Source organism: Carassius auratus, chromosome 13 (genome assembly GCF_003368295.1).
Source record: "Carassius auratus strain Wakin chromosome 13, ASM336829v1, whole genome shotgun sequence".
Taxonomy (NCBI): Eukaryota; Metazoa; Chordata; class Actinopteri; order Cypriniformes; family Cyprinidae; genus Carassius; species Carassius auratus.
This window is the reverse complement of record NC_039255.1, coordinates 19,166,450-19,184,264: the sequence shown is the minus strand read 5'-3', so window position 1 is coordinate 19,184,264 and position 17,815 is coordinate 19,166,450. Positions and strand designations below refer to the sequence as shown.

General features: G+C 35.6%; 2 protein-coding genes and 1 long non-coding RNA gene across 3 annotated transcripts; 1 reads left to right on the top strand and 2 right to left on the bottom strand.

Annotated features, from left to right (window-relative positions):
• Positions 1-2,492: 2,492 nt before the first annotated feature.
• LOC113112972 (uncharacterized) lies at positions 2,493-6,310 on the bottom strand. The gene is made up of 3 exons (XR_003293519.1): positions 6,215-6,310; positions 3,362-3,496; positions 2,493-2,849 (listed from the first exon to the last, which is right to left on the bottom strand). It is a non-coding gene; the product is annotated as an uncharacterized LOC113112972 (long non-coding RNA).
• On the top strand, positions 5,541-11,397 carry LOC113112971 (tumor necrosis factor alpha-induced protein 2-like). Its single transcript, XM_026278992.1, has 11 exons — positions 5,541-5,745; positions 6,322-6,973; positions 7,488-7,599; positions 8,155-8,277; positions 8,375-8,469; positions 8,607-8,699; positions 8,789-8,915; positions 10,278-10,403; positions 10,488-10,643; positions 10,807-10,928; positions 11,009-11,397. Exons 1-11 carry the CDS (start codon positions 5,688-5,690, stop codon positions 11,169-11,171), a joined length of 1,827 nt encoding a protein of 608 aa, XP_026134777.1. The 5' UTR covers positions 5,541-5,687; the 3' UTR covers positions 11,172-11,397.
• Positions 11,398-11,797: 400 nt separating this feature from the next.
• On the bottom strand, positions 11,798-17,653 carry LOC113113188 (uncharacterized). Its single transcript, XM_026279358.1, has 11 exons — positions 17,295-17,653; positions 16,226-16,727; positions 15,465-15,558; positions 15,248-15,361; positions 14,671-14,771; positions 14,459-14,557; positions 14,153-14,285; positions 13,637-13,753; positions 13,380-13,532; positions 12,817-12,938; positions 11,798-12,690 (listed from the first exon to the last, which is right to left on the bottom strand). The coding sequence occupies exons 1-11, from the start codon at positions 17,371-17,373 to the stop codon at positions 12,558-12,560; spliced, it is 1,647 nt and encodes a 548-aa protein (XP_026135143.1). The 5' UTR covers positions 17,374-17,653; the 3' UTR covers positions 11,798-12,557.
• Between the last annotated feature and the right edge of the window lie 162 nt (positions 17,654-17,815).

Sequence of the window (17,815 nt, the reverse complement as noted above, 5' to 3'; positions counted from 1 at the left end):
CTATGTCATTTATATAAATAGAAAATAAAATTGGTGCTAAAACAGAACCCTGTGGGACACCTTTTTTAATTGTTTGTTCTGCAGATATAACATTTTCAACTGAGACACACTGAGTTCTTTCAAATAAGTAATTATTAAACCAATTTAGCGCTGTTTCACTAAAACCCACACAACTAAGGCTCTGCAACAGTTGTTTATGATCTACAGAATCAAATACTTTAGAGAGATCTACAAATAAAGCTCCACAGTGCTGTTTACTATCCAAACATTTAATAATATCATTAGTAACCAGCATGGCTGCAGTTATAGTACTGTGACATGATCTAAAGCCTGGTAATTCAATGTAAAGGCTAGTGATACCAATTTTTTTGTTTTTTATCATGATGATAATAATGATGGGAAAAAATGGATGCTGTGTTAATTGTATTAAATATTGTCATATTTCTACGCTCAGCCTAGTGGGTGGTCTTTTGTTTTTTACCTCCAAGATCGAGTTCTGTTCCAGTGACCTGGGAGCTTAAGGGGTCTTGCACAGTATCTTATATATATATATATATAGAGAGAGAGAGAGAGAGAGAGAGAGAGAGAGAGAGAGAGAGAGAGAGAGAGAGAAATGTATTTGCTATATACACTAAATTCTTTTAGAGTTTATAAACCTAACAGGGTGGAAAATGTTGAGCTAAGTTAGCCATAGCTCATTGAGTGATCAACATTTAGCTAACCTTCTACAGATTAACAGAACTTTTATGACTATGTCAGATTTGTTTTAAAAAAAAAATTGATGGGACAAACATTCTCCATAATATAGCCTAACAGGGTGGAACTTTAAAGGTGGGACAAGCAGGGTAACATTTCAAAAATTAAAAAAGCTTACCTCAGTATGTACAGATGAATTCCAGTGGGAAAAATAAATTATGTCATTTCTATAAAATCGTCTCAATGAAATCGCAGTCGGTTTTGGAAGGCAAGAGATTATGTACTAAAAGGGTGGAAAATGACTTTGGGGACACAGTAATTGAAGAAAATTGAAAGAAAAACAATGATATTTTCACATGATTTATATGTATGGTTAGAGGCAGTTTAGCCTAGTCTATAACATAATTAAAACATATTTAGGTTTTTTTTTTTCGTAAATATAACAGATATGTTCTATTAGTTTTATATCCCATTATTGAGTGCATTAGTCTGTCACCATGCCTACTTCAAGTCTTCTTTGATTTAACTCTAATTTATAATCACTGAAATGTTATATGAAACATTTGAGATGTACCGTAAAACACACACACATGAACACCCACCGACATTGTGCTTGACCAGTCTTGTGAAACGGTTTATTTTTGTTTCCAAGCTGTTACACAACCATCAGGTTTCGAATCATAATGATTTTCCACCCCCATGGAAAAGGAGAGGGTGTTTTTAACTGTTCTTCAAAGCTTCCATAAATTATATAGCAGAACATATATATCTTTTCAACACAACAGTAAAGTGGATGCCAATAGCTGTTCCGGGTCCACATCAACTTTCACTTTCCAATTCATATAGGCTTGGAAGGATATGAAGTTGAAAAAATAATAAAATAAAATATTGAAATACCTTTTTTTTGAGTGAATACTTCTTTTGCGTAATACCAATAGTGTTTGCTGGTTTGTCAGATTTGTGTACATAGCAACAGATAAAGTCAGTAATTCTAATGCTCTCACAAGACATGCTCAAATAAAAATATTGTGGCTTTACTAAATTTTGAGAAATCATGTTCCTTATTTTGCTTCCCTTTTACTTTAACATTTGCAGTTTTGCAACATTGAATGCATGAAAAGGTCAAATGCTTTATATTTCTAAAATGTATAACACTGTTATTGACTAAAACTTTTATAACATTTAATTTCATAACATTTCTAAAAATAAAGTATTTGCATATATCACTGCCCCAGTGTTTTTATTATGATTTACTTTTTGTATGATTCATGAGTCATAATGTGTGCTTTTTGTATGCTCATCAATATCTGGTTCAAAACACGAGAGAAGTTCTGCAAAGAATGCATCATTTTATGCTAAAATTGTCAAAGTGTAGCAGGAACCATGCATTGCAAGTTCACTCATGCCCATCAACTGTGCCATTCACAGTAGTCTATACAATAAGGTCCACCTATAATCAGTTTAATATTGGCATTGTGTGTCTAGCAGGGTGAGCAAAAACTAAAACTGTTAAAAACGTTGAAATAAAATCTAAGTATCAGATGAAAAACTAAAGTTTAATAAAAATTAGAAACAGATTAAAAACTGAAACAAGTTTGAATTAAAGCACATTACTAATTAGAAATCTAAAAGAGAAACTAAAATAAGAAAACAATTTAACCTAAATTGTAATATTTAGAAAAAAAGGGAAAAAAAGCAGATGAACTAAAATGAAAATGAAAAGTGCAAATATAAAATTTTTAAAACATTAATAAAAACCTTAAAATTATATATGAATAATTGTAAAATAACACAGTTGTGTAGATCAGTTGGTATATTTTGCTTGCGTGTGAAACATGGTAAGAGATTCTCAGCTCTGACCACTGAGTTTGCATAGTACATGCTGAGACTATAACACCTGTCTGCAAGACGTGTGTCTGTGTATTTTTAACTTGATCTTCATCATTGTGGTTAGATCGTCTTGTAAAGCTGGGGCCTTTTCCCACTCCTGACTGAGTTGCTACACATCTAATATTAATTAATTTTTGTAACCTGGTTTTTAGTATTTGTTTTGTTAAACTAATTTTATCATTTTGGACAGACCTGTAAACTTGTGACATTATCTTGGACTGGCGCCATCCAGTAACACTCCATCTAAGGAAAGTTGCTATGTACTGTAAAATACAAAATCATAAAATATAACCTTTAGAATTTGCTTGAGTGTTATTTAGAAATGTAATCACAATTAGATTTTTTTTAGTTTTGGAGAACATATTTTTTGAATTTGCAAATAAATAAATGTAAATATGCTTAACATTCACAAACACATTCAGGAAAATCAGTTTCAGAAATGGTTACAGACAAGTTCATGCAATGCATGAAAGTTGTTGCTCCATCATACAAAAAGGTTTTGCAACATTGTCTGATGCATGTGAGAATGAATCGTTCAGATACACTCGGCACAAAAACATCAACGATGAACAGACCTCTGGACTTTTGATATAAAACATAATGGTAAATCCTCCTGTTCAGTATCACTGCATTTACCCTAGTTCTCCCTGACACTGTTTCCCAATAATTCATTGTTATCAGTTAAGTGTTTTTCTGCTGAGCCAGGTCAAATGCAGTATGAGATAAAGCTAGGTCAAGAATGTAATTAACAGTTTTCCAGTCCCAAAGTACTCACTTTTTTCAAGGCAAGCCATTGGGGTAAAATAAAGTTGTACTTTCCCTTCACTGGGATTTTCCATCAAAGCAGGGCTCCGGATTCCCAGTACCACTCAAGATATTCCCAATCGGGAAAAGCCAGGATCAGGACATCCTGTGGATTTCAAAGATGCAGAGAGGGAATGTTTAGATATGTTTAGAGTAATTAGGCTAGCTATAAAGTCTTGGTTAAGCATACCATAGTACAATGTTTTAGAGCTACATGAGAACAGAGCTGACAGGGAACCTGCTCTGTCAAATCTCTTTTGGATTGACATTATAAGAAGTAGTTGTACATTTACATTTAGCAGGTGCTTATCAATCCTTACAATTAAGAAACATCACAAGCAATTAATCATAATCAGGTTTCAGTACTGCAAATGCCATGTTTCAGAAGTAAACTAGAATAAAAGTAAAACGGAAAAAAATGATAGATAGGATAAGTTTTATAATATAATATATTTATTGGAAATGTGGTTGTAGGTTCCCAGAAGTCTCTGCATGAGACAATCAGATTGTGGCGAGTGGGGCGGGGCCGAGAGGCGTGGGAACGAGGAGTGAGGCCAGGTGTAGTGATTGAAGATGAGCTGCACCTGCGCGCCACCGCCAGTATCGAGTCCCACGTAGGAGATGGAAGGATATAAAACTTGAGCGACGACCGTGAAGGACGAGAGAGGACCAGGCCTGGGGCATTATTTTATGTTTTGGCTCTTATTTGTGCGCTGATGCGCTGTTTTGTTTATTTTTGAATATTAAAGTGATTTTTGATTGTGCGCCGGTTCCCGCCTCTTTCTTCCCGATGATTACGAAGGTTATATCATTACAGTGGTGCCGAAGCCCGGGAGAAGGAAGGACGCGCTGCTGAAGATCCCTCGCCACTGTGGTGAATCCGCGGTACCCTCGAGGTGGCGAAGTATGTGCCGCCAGGGACGCTCGAGGCGGTGGGCTGGAGCTCGGGGACGGGCGAGCTCGCTGCCGACCGCCCACGATATGGAGGGGCGGCTGCGGTCCTTGAGGGAGAGGAGGAGTCGGCGCCGTTCGCCAGGGGGCTGGAGCCTGCTGCCTCCGCGATGGAATCCGGAGGGGCAGGGAACGGGGGACTCCTGCCGCTGCCCAAAATCGGAGGAGCAGTCGCCGTCCATCGTCTCGGGAGTACCCCCCGGCCTGCGAGGGGCAATGGGGGTATGTGGCGAGTGGGGCGGGGCCGAGAGTCGTCCGTGAGGGGCTGGTGCGCCGTTTTGTGTTTATTTTGAATAATTAAAGTGATTTTTGATTGTGCGCCGGTTCCCGCCTCCTCCTTCCCGATGAGAATGGAGATTTTTATCATTACACAGGTGTGTGTGTGTATATATGTATATGTGTGTGTGTATTGCCTGTTTTCACTGACCGATCATTAGGAATGAAATTTCATCTGGCTGAACCACTAGGAAAAAAATGTATATTTGATTTATAAAATTATATTTCAATTAATATTTATAAAGCAAAGATAACTAGAGTATATTTTACAAGAAAATGCTATTTCAGTTTTTCTTCAAAATCTCAAGTTTAATTCAGTGTGGTACTTGCTGTCTGTTTGTAATTGACTGTAAAATTTACCAGCAGGTACTGATTAAAAAAAATAAAAAACATTAATGCCTACACCAGATGTTACAGTAAAAATCAATCAGATTTTGTTATTCCAAGTAGCTTAAGTGTTGACATTATATAACTAAATAAAATGAGGTTATAAGCTGTAAAATAAAAATCAGGCACCAATATGCCATCCCATAAAACCAATGTCACCTTTTATGAATTTATTTATTTTTACAGTGAATTTCTGACAACCACAGCTCCAATATTTTTATTTATTTTATTATTATTTTCCTTTTTTTGCAGTAAATTGTCTTCCGTTTTAATAGTATCAACTATCAATTAAACTATTGCAAACAACCAAGAACCTAAATCAAGTAGAAAAACAGAAGACACTTATAAATCCACTAGTCTGCTTTAAGATTTTTTCCCACCTTATCATTTAGAGCTCCCTAATGTCTGTGTTTCTTTTCTCATGTCTGTTTTTGTTTCTTTTTGCTATATAAATCCCCTCGACAAATCGCAGTAAAGTACGATAACAGGGCACAGCTGTAGAGTGGGATTTACTGTGATGTTGCCAGAGAAGCTCCACCCAACACCCTCGCGCTCATCAAGCATATAAAAACTGGCTCTGTTATTTGGGTCCGGTAGGTGAATGAAAGAAGATCGAATTGAAATTCATTTTTTTCTTTTTTGCATGTGCCGATTTCAGATTTGTTTTTCTTCCTTCAGAAGAAATGAGGAAAAAGCTCAAAAAGATTTTTAAATGGCATCACAAAAAGAACAAAAATCCAGGTAGGAAGAGTTAATGCTTGTTAGAGCTCCTCGTTACCATTTCAGATTATGGAACGCTATTCACTATTAACTAGCATGCATTACAACAACTACCTTACTATCAATAAGCAGCAAATTAGGAGTTTATTAAAGGAAAACTATAAGAATAGTGAATATGTGTTCCATAATCTATTAAATGCTTTCAGAAATCTTCAACAGTCGATTGTATTTGTGTACTGATAAATGTTTTGTATGGAAACGCAAAAACGTAACCTTATTTTGTAGACATAGCCTACATGCGCAGAGTCAAATAAAATAAAAAATTGTTAGAATTTTTGTCCAGTGTTTTGTCAGCAGTAAATCATTTCACTGTATATTTCAACCCACTTAAATCAGTTATTTTTACTGATAACTTATTTGAATTTAATTACTGACAATGACAAAATGTTTTTACAGTAATTGAGGTGCATTACAAATATCAATATCTTACCTCTTTCCTTATACATCATACTGTTTATATCAATGATTTTTATAATGATACAATCCAATGTTGTTTGCGCACATAAAAAAGCATCTTTTTTTTTCTGATTTCTTCAGCGGTCCCCACTTTTGAGGAGAATCTACAAGCATGCCGCTTTGTGGACGCAGGGAAACAACTGATCACCCGAGAACACCGTCTGTTTGAGTTGAAGAAGGATGGGATTGGATCCAAAATGAAGCTGGTGGAGGAAGAGGAAGATTCAGGGGCTAGACTAGCAAAAGACTACGAGGACTGGCTGGAGTCGGTGATGCAGACGCTGGAAAACTCCCTCGACCTCCAGAGTCCTGAGGTGCTGAAAGAAGCAGTCCAAGCCATACTGCAGGAGGAGGAGCAGGACATGCGCTGGGAAGGGTTTCAAGACAAGGAACGCCCACCATGGAGACCGAGGAGGTGTAAACAGAGCCACGATGCTCTGCTGGAGCGACTCGTTCAGAGGAGGATGGAAGAAACACAGTTAGACTCAAGAACTGAGATACGTTCCTCCTTGCAGCAATCCATCATTTGCAAAGTGAAACGTCTGAAAGAAGACTTGCTGAAAATTGCAACTTGGGTGAGCGGCTGCTACCCAGAACAGATGAATGTGTGCCAGTTTTATGCCACACTGTACCATAAGACCTTCAGTGCAAGTCTGAGAGAAGTCACAGAGTACACATTGTGTGATGAGGACTGCATACTTTTATTGCAGTTGGTGAACCAGGATTACCCCAAGTAAGAGAAGCAAGTGACACTACAGTGTTTTAGTTTTATCTTGACTTTACAAACAACATGCACAATTAACTTAAGCTCAGGAGCCAGGAGCAAGTTATATTGCATTTATTATAATCATTACATCAGATGGTTCTCTTGGTTACTTGATTATAATTTGGTCTATATATTGGTAATATATAGTGATAGTTCGCCCCCAAAAATGAATATTCTGTCATCATTTTCTCACCATCATGTTGTGCCAAACCTGTATTTGTTTTTATTCTGAGTACACAGATGAGGATTTGTGGACTCCATTGACTCTCAGTGTAGGGACAAAAACAGTTGAAACATTCTTCGAAATATCTTCTTTTGCACCTCGCAGAAGAAAGTCAGTCAATGCATGTTTGGAACGACAGAGTAAATGATGACAGAATTGTCATTTTTTTTTTAGGTGAACTATCCCTTAATATGGTAATTCTTCTTTCCTAGCGATGCAACATTTTCAGAGTTGTATTTTGTCTTTCTTTGTTTACAGTATTCTAAATGGCAGGATAATAAAAGAAGTGATTGATCACTCAAAGCTTGATCCGCTGCTTCCTGAAGACAAGATTGCACCACTGGAACAGCAGTTTTTGACCATAGAAGAGGTTTTGTTGCTTTATGATTTCTTTAAATATTACAAAACACGTTACTTTAATACACCAAAGGTGAACAGGGTAATGTGAGTTTTTAATAATAGATACTTCTCCAGTTAATTAATTGCATTACAACATTACATTTTGTTTTAAAGTTTTCTGTAATGTTATGCTTATATATGCAAATTAGGCATTTTAATTAAAACATGCATACATCTGCACAACAGAAATATTAACACTGGATGAAGCCAGATTCAAGAATTCTTTTTTATTTTTTATTTTTATTTTAATTTTTTTGTCATTCTAGAGTAGAAAATCTGACAAAATCTGTCACAAGCCTTTTTTTTTCTCAGCGTAACATATTATATAAATCAGGCAAATTAGTTGAAAAATCCTTCTGTAATAAAATCTTTTTTCATTAGTCTGAAAAAAAAAAATCTTAATTTTATGGAAGCAGAATTGACCAATGCATGACATAAAAAACATATTTTGCTTGTAGAATCATGCCATAGTTGCGCTTCCAGCAAAAAGCTTCAGTCTGAATATTCTCGTATTATTGTTCACTAGAGAGAGGTGAGGAAGTGCCTTCACAAAATTTTGGACAGAGAGGAATCAGCCTGGAAGGAGGGAGAACTTCCACAGCTGAGAGACCAGGTGTTCTGCTGTGATCAGGCCATTGATGTCATCCAGGTAATGAAAAAGAGGAAAAAGCAACCATTCTCTCCCTTCAGCAAATAACTGATTTCTGAATGAAATGTTTTGTTTGTTTGTTTCCCCCATTTCCTAGTGCTTACATAAACATGTAGAGTGTGCTCAAAAAGTGCTAGGCGATGAGACCAAAGCACAGAGGATCACATGTCAGATGAGACATTTTCTGACAGAGTAAGTTTTTTTTAACTTATTCGTTTTCTATTCATTTCTCAGAATATCAATAACATCCTTTGTGATCATTCCTGCTTGTCTGTATACTAAATATTTTACACAAATAAATTAAATTGATTCGATCTCCATCCTTACAGTTACAAAGCATTTCATGCGAAGGCCATGAAGAGCAAGCAGACCAACACTGAGGCTGTCTTGATGGTCAACCTCTCATGCCTCATACAGTGCAGGTGAGTGGCACTTTTATTCTGCTGAAACATCATTATAAATCTTTTGAATTCATGTTGAAAAGTTGAATTCTCTCTCTCTCTCCCTACAGAGACTACATTACAAACAAAGCACATCTGTTCCCTGAAGATGTGAAAACTGATTGTCTCTCTTTATTGGCGACCATGATAAAAGGCAGCCACCAACATTTCACTTCTAATATGCTTAAGAATCTCAAGGTAAAAACTAAATGTAGTTTCTTTCACTGTTATGTAATAAAAAATGTAAAAAAAACTTTTAGCATATGAGTTGGGAATGTTGATGTTAAATTTTAGGATGTAGTATATCTTACAACATTTGAGCATGAGAAAAGTAAAAGTAATAAAAATTCATGAAATTCATTTTAAAGGACAATGTTATATAGAAATAGCTTCTGGGCCAATTTGGGGAAATGGTGGAATTTTTTATTCGAAAAATATTATTATTATTATTATTATTTTTTTTTTTTTATTATTTTATCACTAGTATTTGTATAATATATATAACCATACATACACTTATGTTAAAAAAATTGGGGGTGATACAGTTGTGTTTTCAGGATTCTGTCATGAATGGGTAGTTCAAAAGAACCGCATTTTTAAAAATATAAATATTTTGTAATCTTTTCTAATCTTTACCTTCAAATTTGATAAATTTTGTTCGTCCTTGCTGAATTAAAAAATATTATTTTTTTATTAAAATTTTATGTATATATTTTTTTTGAAAAAGTAATTATTACTGAACGTTTAAGAAATCATATTTTAACATCTCTGGTCCCAGGTATGTATATGTATTTTAATATTTATATATTTAATACATGCAATTCAAACAGATAACAGAGATTTCCGCTAGCTTTATCAAAACAATCCTATTTAATCATAGCTATAAATAAACTAGACCCTAATCTAGACCAAACAAATCTATTTCCTCGTTTTCAAAAGCCGTCATTAAGGTGATTTGTCTTGGCAGTGAACACACTCATGTGAGCAGCTGGCTGCTCCGTCCTGATTCTTCCATTGTATTTAAAAAGCCAAACTATTACCTTTTATTAACTGCTCGTCTAGTTCATATGAAAGGACTACAAACCTGATTCCAAAAAAGTTGGGACAGTGTACAAATTGTGAAAATTTCAATATTTCGTTCAGAATACAACATAGATGACATATCAAATGTTTAAACTGAGAAAATGTATCATTTTAAGGGAAAAATATGTTGATCTTAAATTTCATGGCATCAACACATCTCAAATAAGTTGGGACAAGGCCATGTTTACCACTGTGTGGCATCCCCTCTTCTTTTTATAACAGTCTGCAAACATCTGGGGACTGAGGAGACAAGTTGCTCAAGTTTAGGAATAGGAATGTTGTATCTAAAATATACGTTTATGAGATTTGTAAATTATTCCATTCCTTTTTTACTCACAATTTGTACAGTGTCTCAACATTTTTGGAATTGGGTTTGTACATAAATGCTGGCTTGAGCATGTGCACATCATGACCAGATCCTGCATCTGAATTCATATGCATTAAAATAACCATGTGTCAATGTATGTGTTTCTGCAGGACTTGTACAGGAAGGTGGGTTCCAGCGAGTGGCTCAACGACAGCGAGGGTGTATGTGAAGAGCTGCTTGCAGAGCTGGACAGACATATTCAGAAATTCAACAATTTGGACAAAATCTGTTGCCAGGTATAAACAAATAAAAGACTGATTTCGGTCCGATTCAGAATGATTGATTGACTGATTGATTTCATTGATTGATATGATGACTAGGAGCTGCTTGGGGGAATGCATAAGGCATTTCTAGCTGAATTTGTCCGGAAAATGATGAAGCAAAAAATCAAACTTTCAGATAAAACACAGCAACAGATGGCAGCATCATCACTCTGCATAAACAGTGAACGTATTCATACATACTTCACTGCAGCTGTAAGTACACTCATTCACTCAAAGCTCATTCTTTTGCTCAACTGTTTTGTTTTATCCCAGTTTAATATGCACAAATGCACAAATAATTGCTTAGTAAACAAATTTAATGATTATTTTAAAGGCATTGTCTAATTGTTAAATCCTCATTCATTCATGACTACAGGGATCAAATATGGATTGGTTGAAAGACATCCTTCCCAATTTAGCGGGCCTGCTGAAGCTACAGGATCCTGACACTATAAAGTTAGAGCTGGCAAGTCTGGTGACGCTTTACCCTGATCTCAGGTATGGTGGTTTCTGCTGTGCAATTATTAATGCAAAAAAAAAAAATGCCCACATGTCTGATGTCTGTGTTCTTGTTACAGTGAGTGTCATATTTCTGCTTGGCTGAGACTCAAGGGAAATCTTTCTCCATCGGACCTCAAGGAGATCCGGGAGAGCATCACTTTCAGCAAGGATCAGCTCAGGGAAACGCAGGACTCACTCCAGTTTGGCAAGAGCTTTTTTTCTATAGTGATGATCAAATGAATTTTGGGTCGTAACATTGCTTGTGTATATTTGCTTGCTTTTGTAGAACTGCTTGTGCTTGATCATTTTGCAATCATTTTGTACATACTCAAATTCTTTGTGATAAAATTCCGTAAAAAAAAATCACCATTTCTACATTTTGTGTTATTCCTTTGTCTTTGTTTTTTACTCTACGGTTTACCAATGTAATGTGGATTATGAAAAATAAATGTGTCTTGTTATCAGCATCAACTAATTCCAGCACACACATCTTAACACTCTTTGCCGCATTTTATGGTGATTACTGGAGGGAAGGGAAGGTCTGTAACAGATGTCTGCAAACAGGATATGGTGTGATAGGCTCAAGTAGTCTGGAAGTTACAGCTCGGAAACACACCTGTGGTCACAATGCATGTGTAGTTCCTGAAAGAATCTGTTAATAAAGATTTCCCAACGAGTTGCATCCTCTACAGGAACACAGGATGTAGTGGTAGAGTACATTATTTTACCTCCTGCTTCCTATGTTTGAAAAATAACTCAATCAGCCATACAGACACACAATGTATATGCATTTCAAATGCAATGCATTCCAGCAGATCGAGAGAAGCAAGCATGAATCTTGTTAAAAAGTTCATTTATGTCTTTATTGAGGTACCAAAGTCACTTGTTATACACTTAAAGTTACTTCATATAGTACCACTGACTCTTGTATGATAAAATTATCTTACATAAAAGAAACACTCCTCCTATTTTCAAATAAGAATTAAAAAAACACAACCAATATAAATATTAAATAATACAACAATTTAAGAAATGACTGGACATGTTTTTACAATCCTCACTGATGAAAATTATTTTGTGGACAAGTAAATACTACGGAAAAACAAATGTAATTTCTACATTAATTTGGTTCAGACAAAAAAAAGGAAATTCTATATTAGTATCCACATGCTATACGTAATAGCATAGTTTTTTTTCAGTGCTATATTGTTTTAATAAAGTTACGACTTAATGAAAGTACTTGAGTACTTGCAATAATTAAGAAGAAATGATTCATCAAACTCTAACTGGCCATGTTAAATCTACTTATTTCCTTAGCGAATTTCACATAACTTAGTTAAGTCGATTTCGCTTAATTCCATACTTAAATTTTACTTTATAGCAGTCAAAATATATTACACTATCATAGAAAAGACATACCAGACAGGGTCATAAAACATTTTTCCAGGTGGTCAAATAGTAAAATTATATCCTATTTTCAAGTAAAATCAAAAGATATTTTATCTGATTAAAATATAAATATACCCGTATAAACAACTAATGTTCACTAATGTTCACAAAAGTCATCTCATCTATTTAAACTTGTAAACAAAGGTTTCACAAATCTGGCTGAGGGAGTTATTCACATCAAAGACAACAGCAAAGTCCCTTCATAGGCTTCAGATCTAGACCCAGATCCCGGCTCACATCCAGCACTTCCTTCACCTGTCGCTCTGATAACACACACTTCCAGCGCAGCAGACCAGGTACATACTGCTCACTGCAAAACAAGCAGAAGAAGACTTCACTGCACTGCAGTCTGATGAAAACAAAACAAGAAAACATATATTTCCAGACCTGTAATCATAAGTTAAGTAGATACTTAATCATAAGTATTACTATTTACCTGTCCTGAGGGAAATCCCTGAATAAATCACAACAGGTAATCTTCAGTGCATCTACATCACTGCAGAGCAGAACTTCACTCATTCTCTGAAGGAGATGGTTCCTGTGGTCATCACTGCCGCTCTGTAAAACAGATTCATTGCTTATGAAAATACTGCATTGCACTGATGCTGTGGCTAATGTTAAATGAGTAGTACTCGTAGGAATTCATTGTCACTGACAAACTGACACTGACCGATTAAATCTGAAAACATTTCATGGACATTTTAGTTGGCATTGCATCACTTGCTTTAAAAATTAATAGCAGAAATCAGTTCTGCTATTCTCTAACCTAAACAGGAGACCAAAATTCAGTACAGTTTTATAAAGTTTTTTTATGATTCTATGACAAACCTTTAACATCCTTGGAACCTTTCGAGGTCCTTTAAAGTGTAAAAATATTATTTAGATCATTAAACATTTCTTTACAACTGCACATTGAAAGGTTTTTTTGGGAGCCAAAAATGTTTCTTCTATGGCGTCAACTTGTGTAATTTAATTGAATATTATAGAGTTATTTTTCACCAGTTCAGTAAATGTGTTGTGAAAACTGAGAGCGTCCTCTCTCATCCTCTCTCCAACATTTCCCCATCTCCTCTCTAGCCGCCTGAACTTGCTCTTCATCAGGCAATCCAGATATACGTGTGAAATGCAGTCATAGGCTACATTCACAAAGATCTGTGGTGTAGAGGAGCAGAGAAATAAGTGTAAAAGCTCATGTAAAGTTATAACTCTGTTCTTGAAGAATTGATTTTTACTGGTAATTTGAACACAGAACCAACCTCCTGAATCTCTTTTCCCACATCAGTCTGAGGCAGAGATGCACACTGCTTCTGAACCGCTTCTGTCAGCATTTGAATTTGCTCACCATCTTTTTTGAAATAATGTCTTAAATAGTCCTAGAAATGAGCGTTTACAAAGATCTATTTAATTTCAAGTTTTTCCTAGTCTACTGGGAAACAGAACACAACTAAAAAATCCTGCCCTCTAGAGTAAGTAAAAACAACATGTCTTTATTGATTATGTCATAGTGGCTCTTATTAGTTTATGCTTAGTTATCATGAACAATAAAAAAAAAAAATCCATAATGAACACTCTAGGTTTCAAAAGTATTTTTCATTGTTAGTTCATAAATCCTAATCCATTAACTAAGTAAACAAACGGCACATTGTTGATAAAAACCTGACAGGTATGCACACCAACAAGTATTAATGTCTGGGACATTCCCTTTTTAGGAATTTGGGAAATCCCTTAACTTTTCTTCTGTACATACACTGTTGATGATGTAATGATGTTACCTTTGCTAAGTGTTTCATCATCTTCTGTACAACTGACAGAACGTGATCCTCCAGCTCCTCTAACATGTGAATGATGTTTGAGATGTCGTTACTGTTGTTTACATCCAGATTGTTGAGTCGATCAGCAAAAAATCTATACAGCAAAATAAATATATGCATAAAACCGTTTTTATGGCAGAACTATATACCTGAAGCAGGATGAATCAGAACATTATCCATAGGGAAATGCCATTTAATTATACACTGGGAGGTTTTGAGTCAATTATAAATGTATAAATATATTAACCATGAAACAATGGCAGTTACCTGAGTTGCCTACTGGTGCTGATGAGCCGAAACAGATGCACATATTTTGAGTTCAGGGGTTTCTGTTTTCCCAGACATTTTTTCTCTGCATGCACATACCTAGAAAAACACATGGGAAATGAAGTTACATTTCAAATTAATGTTAAAATAAAATAAAACACATATATACATCAACAAATAGTTTGATGATATGAAGACATTTAGACACTTACTCCTGAACAAAATGATGAAGCTCTTTAAGGCAGAGCGCCTGTACTGTACACATCAGGGTGTGACTAAATTCTTTAGAATTGTTAATAACAGCATTCAGACACTGTAAAGAAATAACATACAATAAGTGTGCAATACATCATATTTAAAAACCATTAAAAAAATCACCCCGTATGTGACCCTGGAGTACAAAACCAGTCTTAAGTCACTGGGGTATATTTTCAGCAATAATAATAATAAAATAAAAAAACATTGCATGGGTCAAAATTATATATTTTTATTTTATGCCAAAAATCAATTAAGTAAAGATCATGTTCCATGAAGATATTTTTTTATATATAAATTTCCTACCATAAATGTATCAAAATCAAATTTTTGATTAGTAATATGTTTTGCTAAGAATTCATTTGGACAACTTCAAAGGCGATTTTCTCAGTATTTAAATTTTTTTTTGCACCTTCAGATTCCAGATTTTCAAATAGTTGTGTCTCTGCCAAATAATGTCCTTAATAAACTTAAGACTGGTTTTGTAGTATACAGATCTCACTGAGAAGGAAAAAGAGCACACTGTTTGCTTACCTGAGTGACATCTAAGTGAACTCTGATGAAGGTTTCTTCATCCATTGAGTCCTCATGATGTCCGTGTTTCTTATCATAATGTAGGATGTTCTGTAGGGTCGTGGAGATGTCATTCTGTGGCAGTTAAAGTGGGACAGAGACACGTTTTAGATCTTACATCTCCTTTTTAGCCTATTACACTGCTAACATTTATAACAAAGATGGAGTATAGCAAGACCTGCAGTTTTGGCAGCAGCTTCCTCGTTGCTCTCTCAAACCAACCTGTCACCAGCAGAGGGTCATACACTCTGAAGAAATGCTGTGAGCCTGGACTGGAACAGATTAGCAACATATATATATATATATATATATATATATATATATATATATTTCAACAGATCATGGTTCAGTTGTTTATTACACATACAGTACAGACCAAAAGTTTGGACACACCTTCTCATTCAAAGGGTTTTCTTTATTTTCATGACTATGAAACTTGTAGAGTCACACTGAAGGCATCAAGGGCTATTTGACCAAGAAGGAGAGTGATGGGGTGCAGCACCAGATGACCTGGCCTCCACAGTCACCGGACCTGAACCCCATCGAGATGGTTTAGGGGTGAGCTGGACCGCAGACAGAAGGCAAAAGGGCCAACAAGTGCTAAGCATCTCTCGGGGAACTCCTTCAAGACTGTTGGAAGACCATTTCAGGTGACTACCTCTTGAAGCTCATCAAGAGAAAGCCAAGAGTGTGCAAAGCAGTAATCAAAGCAAAAGATGGCTACTTTGAAGAACCTAGAATATGACATATTTTCAGTTGTTTCACACTTTGTTATGTATATAATTCCACATGTGTTAATTCATAGTTTTGATGCCTTCAGTGTGTATCTACAATTTTCATAGTCCTGAAAATAAAGAAAACTCTTTGAATGAGAAGGTGCATCCAAACTTTTGGTCTGTACATTAAATGAAGAAAAGTAAACAACAATCAGCGTCATACCTGAAGAAAACCTTTTTTCCCCACATAATAAGGCAGAAGATTTCATTGGCTGAAAGATCTCTGTTTAGGAGCAGGTCCAGGTTGGTAAAGAGGTGACGGCTGTAACCGTCCATCAGATGAACTAGCAGTCCAGCATCTTTCAGTAAAGGTGTTAATCGGCAAACCTCATCATTTATAGTACTCTGTGCACTCTTTAGAAAGTGTTGCATCTGCTCTAACTGAGATCCTTGTGGTCCCTCTGCTGGCAGCGTGGGAAAGTGGTTCTCCACAAACTGATCTATTTCTTGAAGGTACTCCGAAAGCCAGTCTTGAGAGTAGCTGTTGTTCAGTTTGCTCCATGTTTTCAACACCTCAGCTGCAGTGTCAAAGTCCTCAGGGGCTGACTGGTCACTCAGAATCATTCGGAGAGTATTAAGCACTCTCTTGTTACTCGCTTCAACATCTAGAGCAATGAGATCAGGAACTCCTGGTTGCTGTGAACTGTATTCAGATGTCTGTTCCCCTTTTTAAAAGGAATAGAAAATTTAATGGTATGTTAATTTAAATGTAATTTATTTTAGTTACATGTTTTGAAAACACTTTCAACTTGAAAGTTCAAAGTTTCAAGTGAAGTGTAAATTCAATGTCATGCGGTGAAACCATCAAATAAAAAGTAGCATCTTCCTTACATTTTAATGCACACATCTTGAACATATTTTAAAAAACATTAATTATTCATTCAGAAATATCATGTTTTGGGAAATCTTTACAAATCAAACCAACTTTTCTCATAAAAAGTGAAATTCTCTGATAATATAACTGAAAATAACATGTATATATAACATGTGTATTCAGGACATTGTATGTGAAAACTGAATTTTAATGCATTTTTCAATAAATAAATGGACAAAAAAAAGTATAACATGATTTGAAAGTTTAACCACTAAAACCAAATCAAACCATGGCCTTACACAAACTTTTGCAAACTTTAAAACAATATGCTTGCATTTTATACAGATGGAAAGATGTTGGCTTCATAAATGTGTGAGATCAATGCCTATTATAGATCAATAACAAGAGAGCGTCTTACCATCTGTCTGCTCTATGTTCTTCATTAAAGGGGTCTCTTCATTCCCACTCTTTTTTTTCCTCCTCAACACGTTTAACATTTTTGTTTGTTTGAACGTCACACTCGCCTGACTCAAATAAAAAGCTTGCTTGTGTCGCAGAATACATCAGAGTGAATGGTGAGATTGCAGTGCTCAAAGCAGGTAAATCCATGGGAGTTTCCCTCATAAATGAACATCCCAGCCAATGAGGATGCAGCTTAGGTTGCGTGGTACTTTCCTCATACCTCACTGAATCCATGGTCTTGGATCACAAAGGCTATTTCAAGGCTATGACATGTGACTTTGTGTAAGTGAATACAAAAGTGAAACCTAGACCTTGGGTGTGCCATACAAATATTCACTACAGTGTGTTACAAACTAGTATCATCATATCATACATACGACCAAGTATATTGACAAGAAGTTACATCTTATAACAGGGAAAGGGAAAATGAAACTGAAAAACAGCCCCCTTGAAGTGCCAGGGCAGTGCCCTGTGCTT

Bases quoted from the DNA above. Each gene is read 5' to 3' on its own strand.
- LOC113112971 (XM_026278992.1), top strand. From the start codon at position 5,688: ATGAGGAAAAAGCTCAAAAAGATTTTTAAATGGCATCACAAAAAGAAC. The intron at 8,278-8,374 runs GTAATGAAAAAG...CCCATTTCCTAG, and splicing joins AGGCCATTGATGTCATCCAG to TGCTTACATAAACATGTAGA. The intron at 10,644-10,806 runs GTAAGTACACTC...TCATGACTACAG, and splicing joins ATACATACTTCACTGCAGCT to GGATCAAATATGGATTGGTT.
- LOC113113188 (XM_026279358.1), bottom strand. From the start codon at position 17,373: ATGTTAAACGTGTTGAGGAGGAAAAAAAAGAGTGGGAATGAAGAGACC. The intron at 15,362-15,464 runs GTCTTGCTATAC...TAACTGCCACAG, and splicing joins AGCTGCTGCCAAAACTGCAG to AATGACATCTCCACGACCCT. The intron at 14,286-14,458 runs GTAACTGCCATT...TTTGCTGTATAG, and splicing joins AGCACCAGTAGGCAACTCAG to ATTTTTTGCTGATCGACTCA.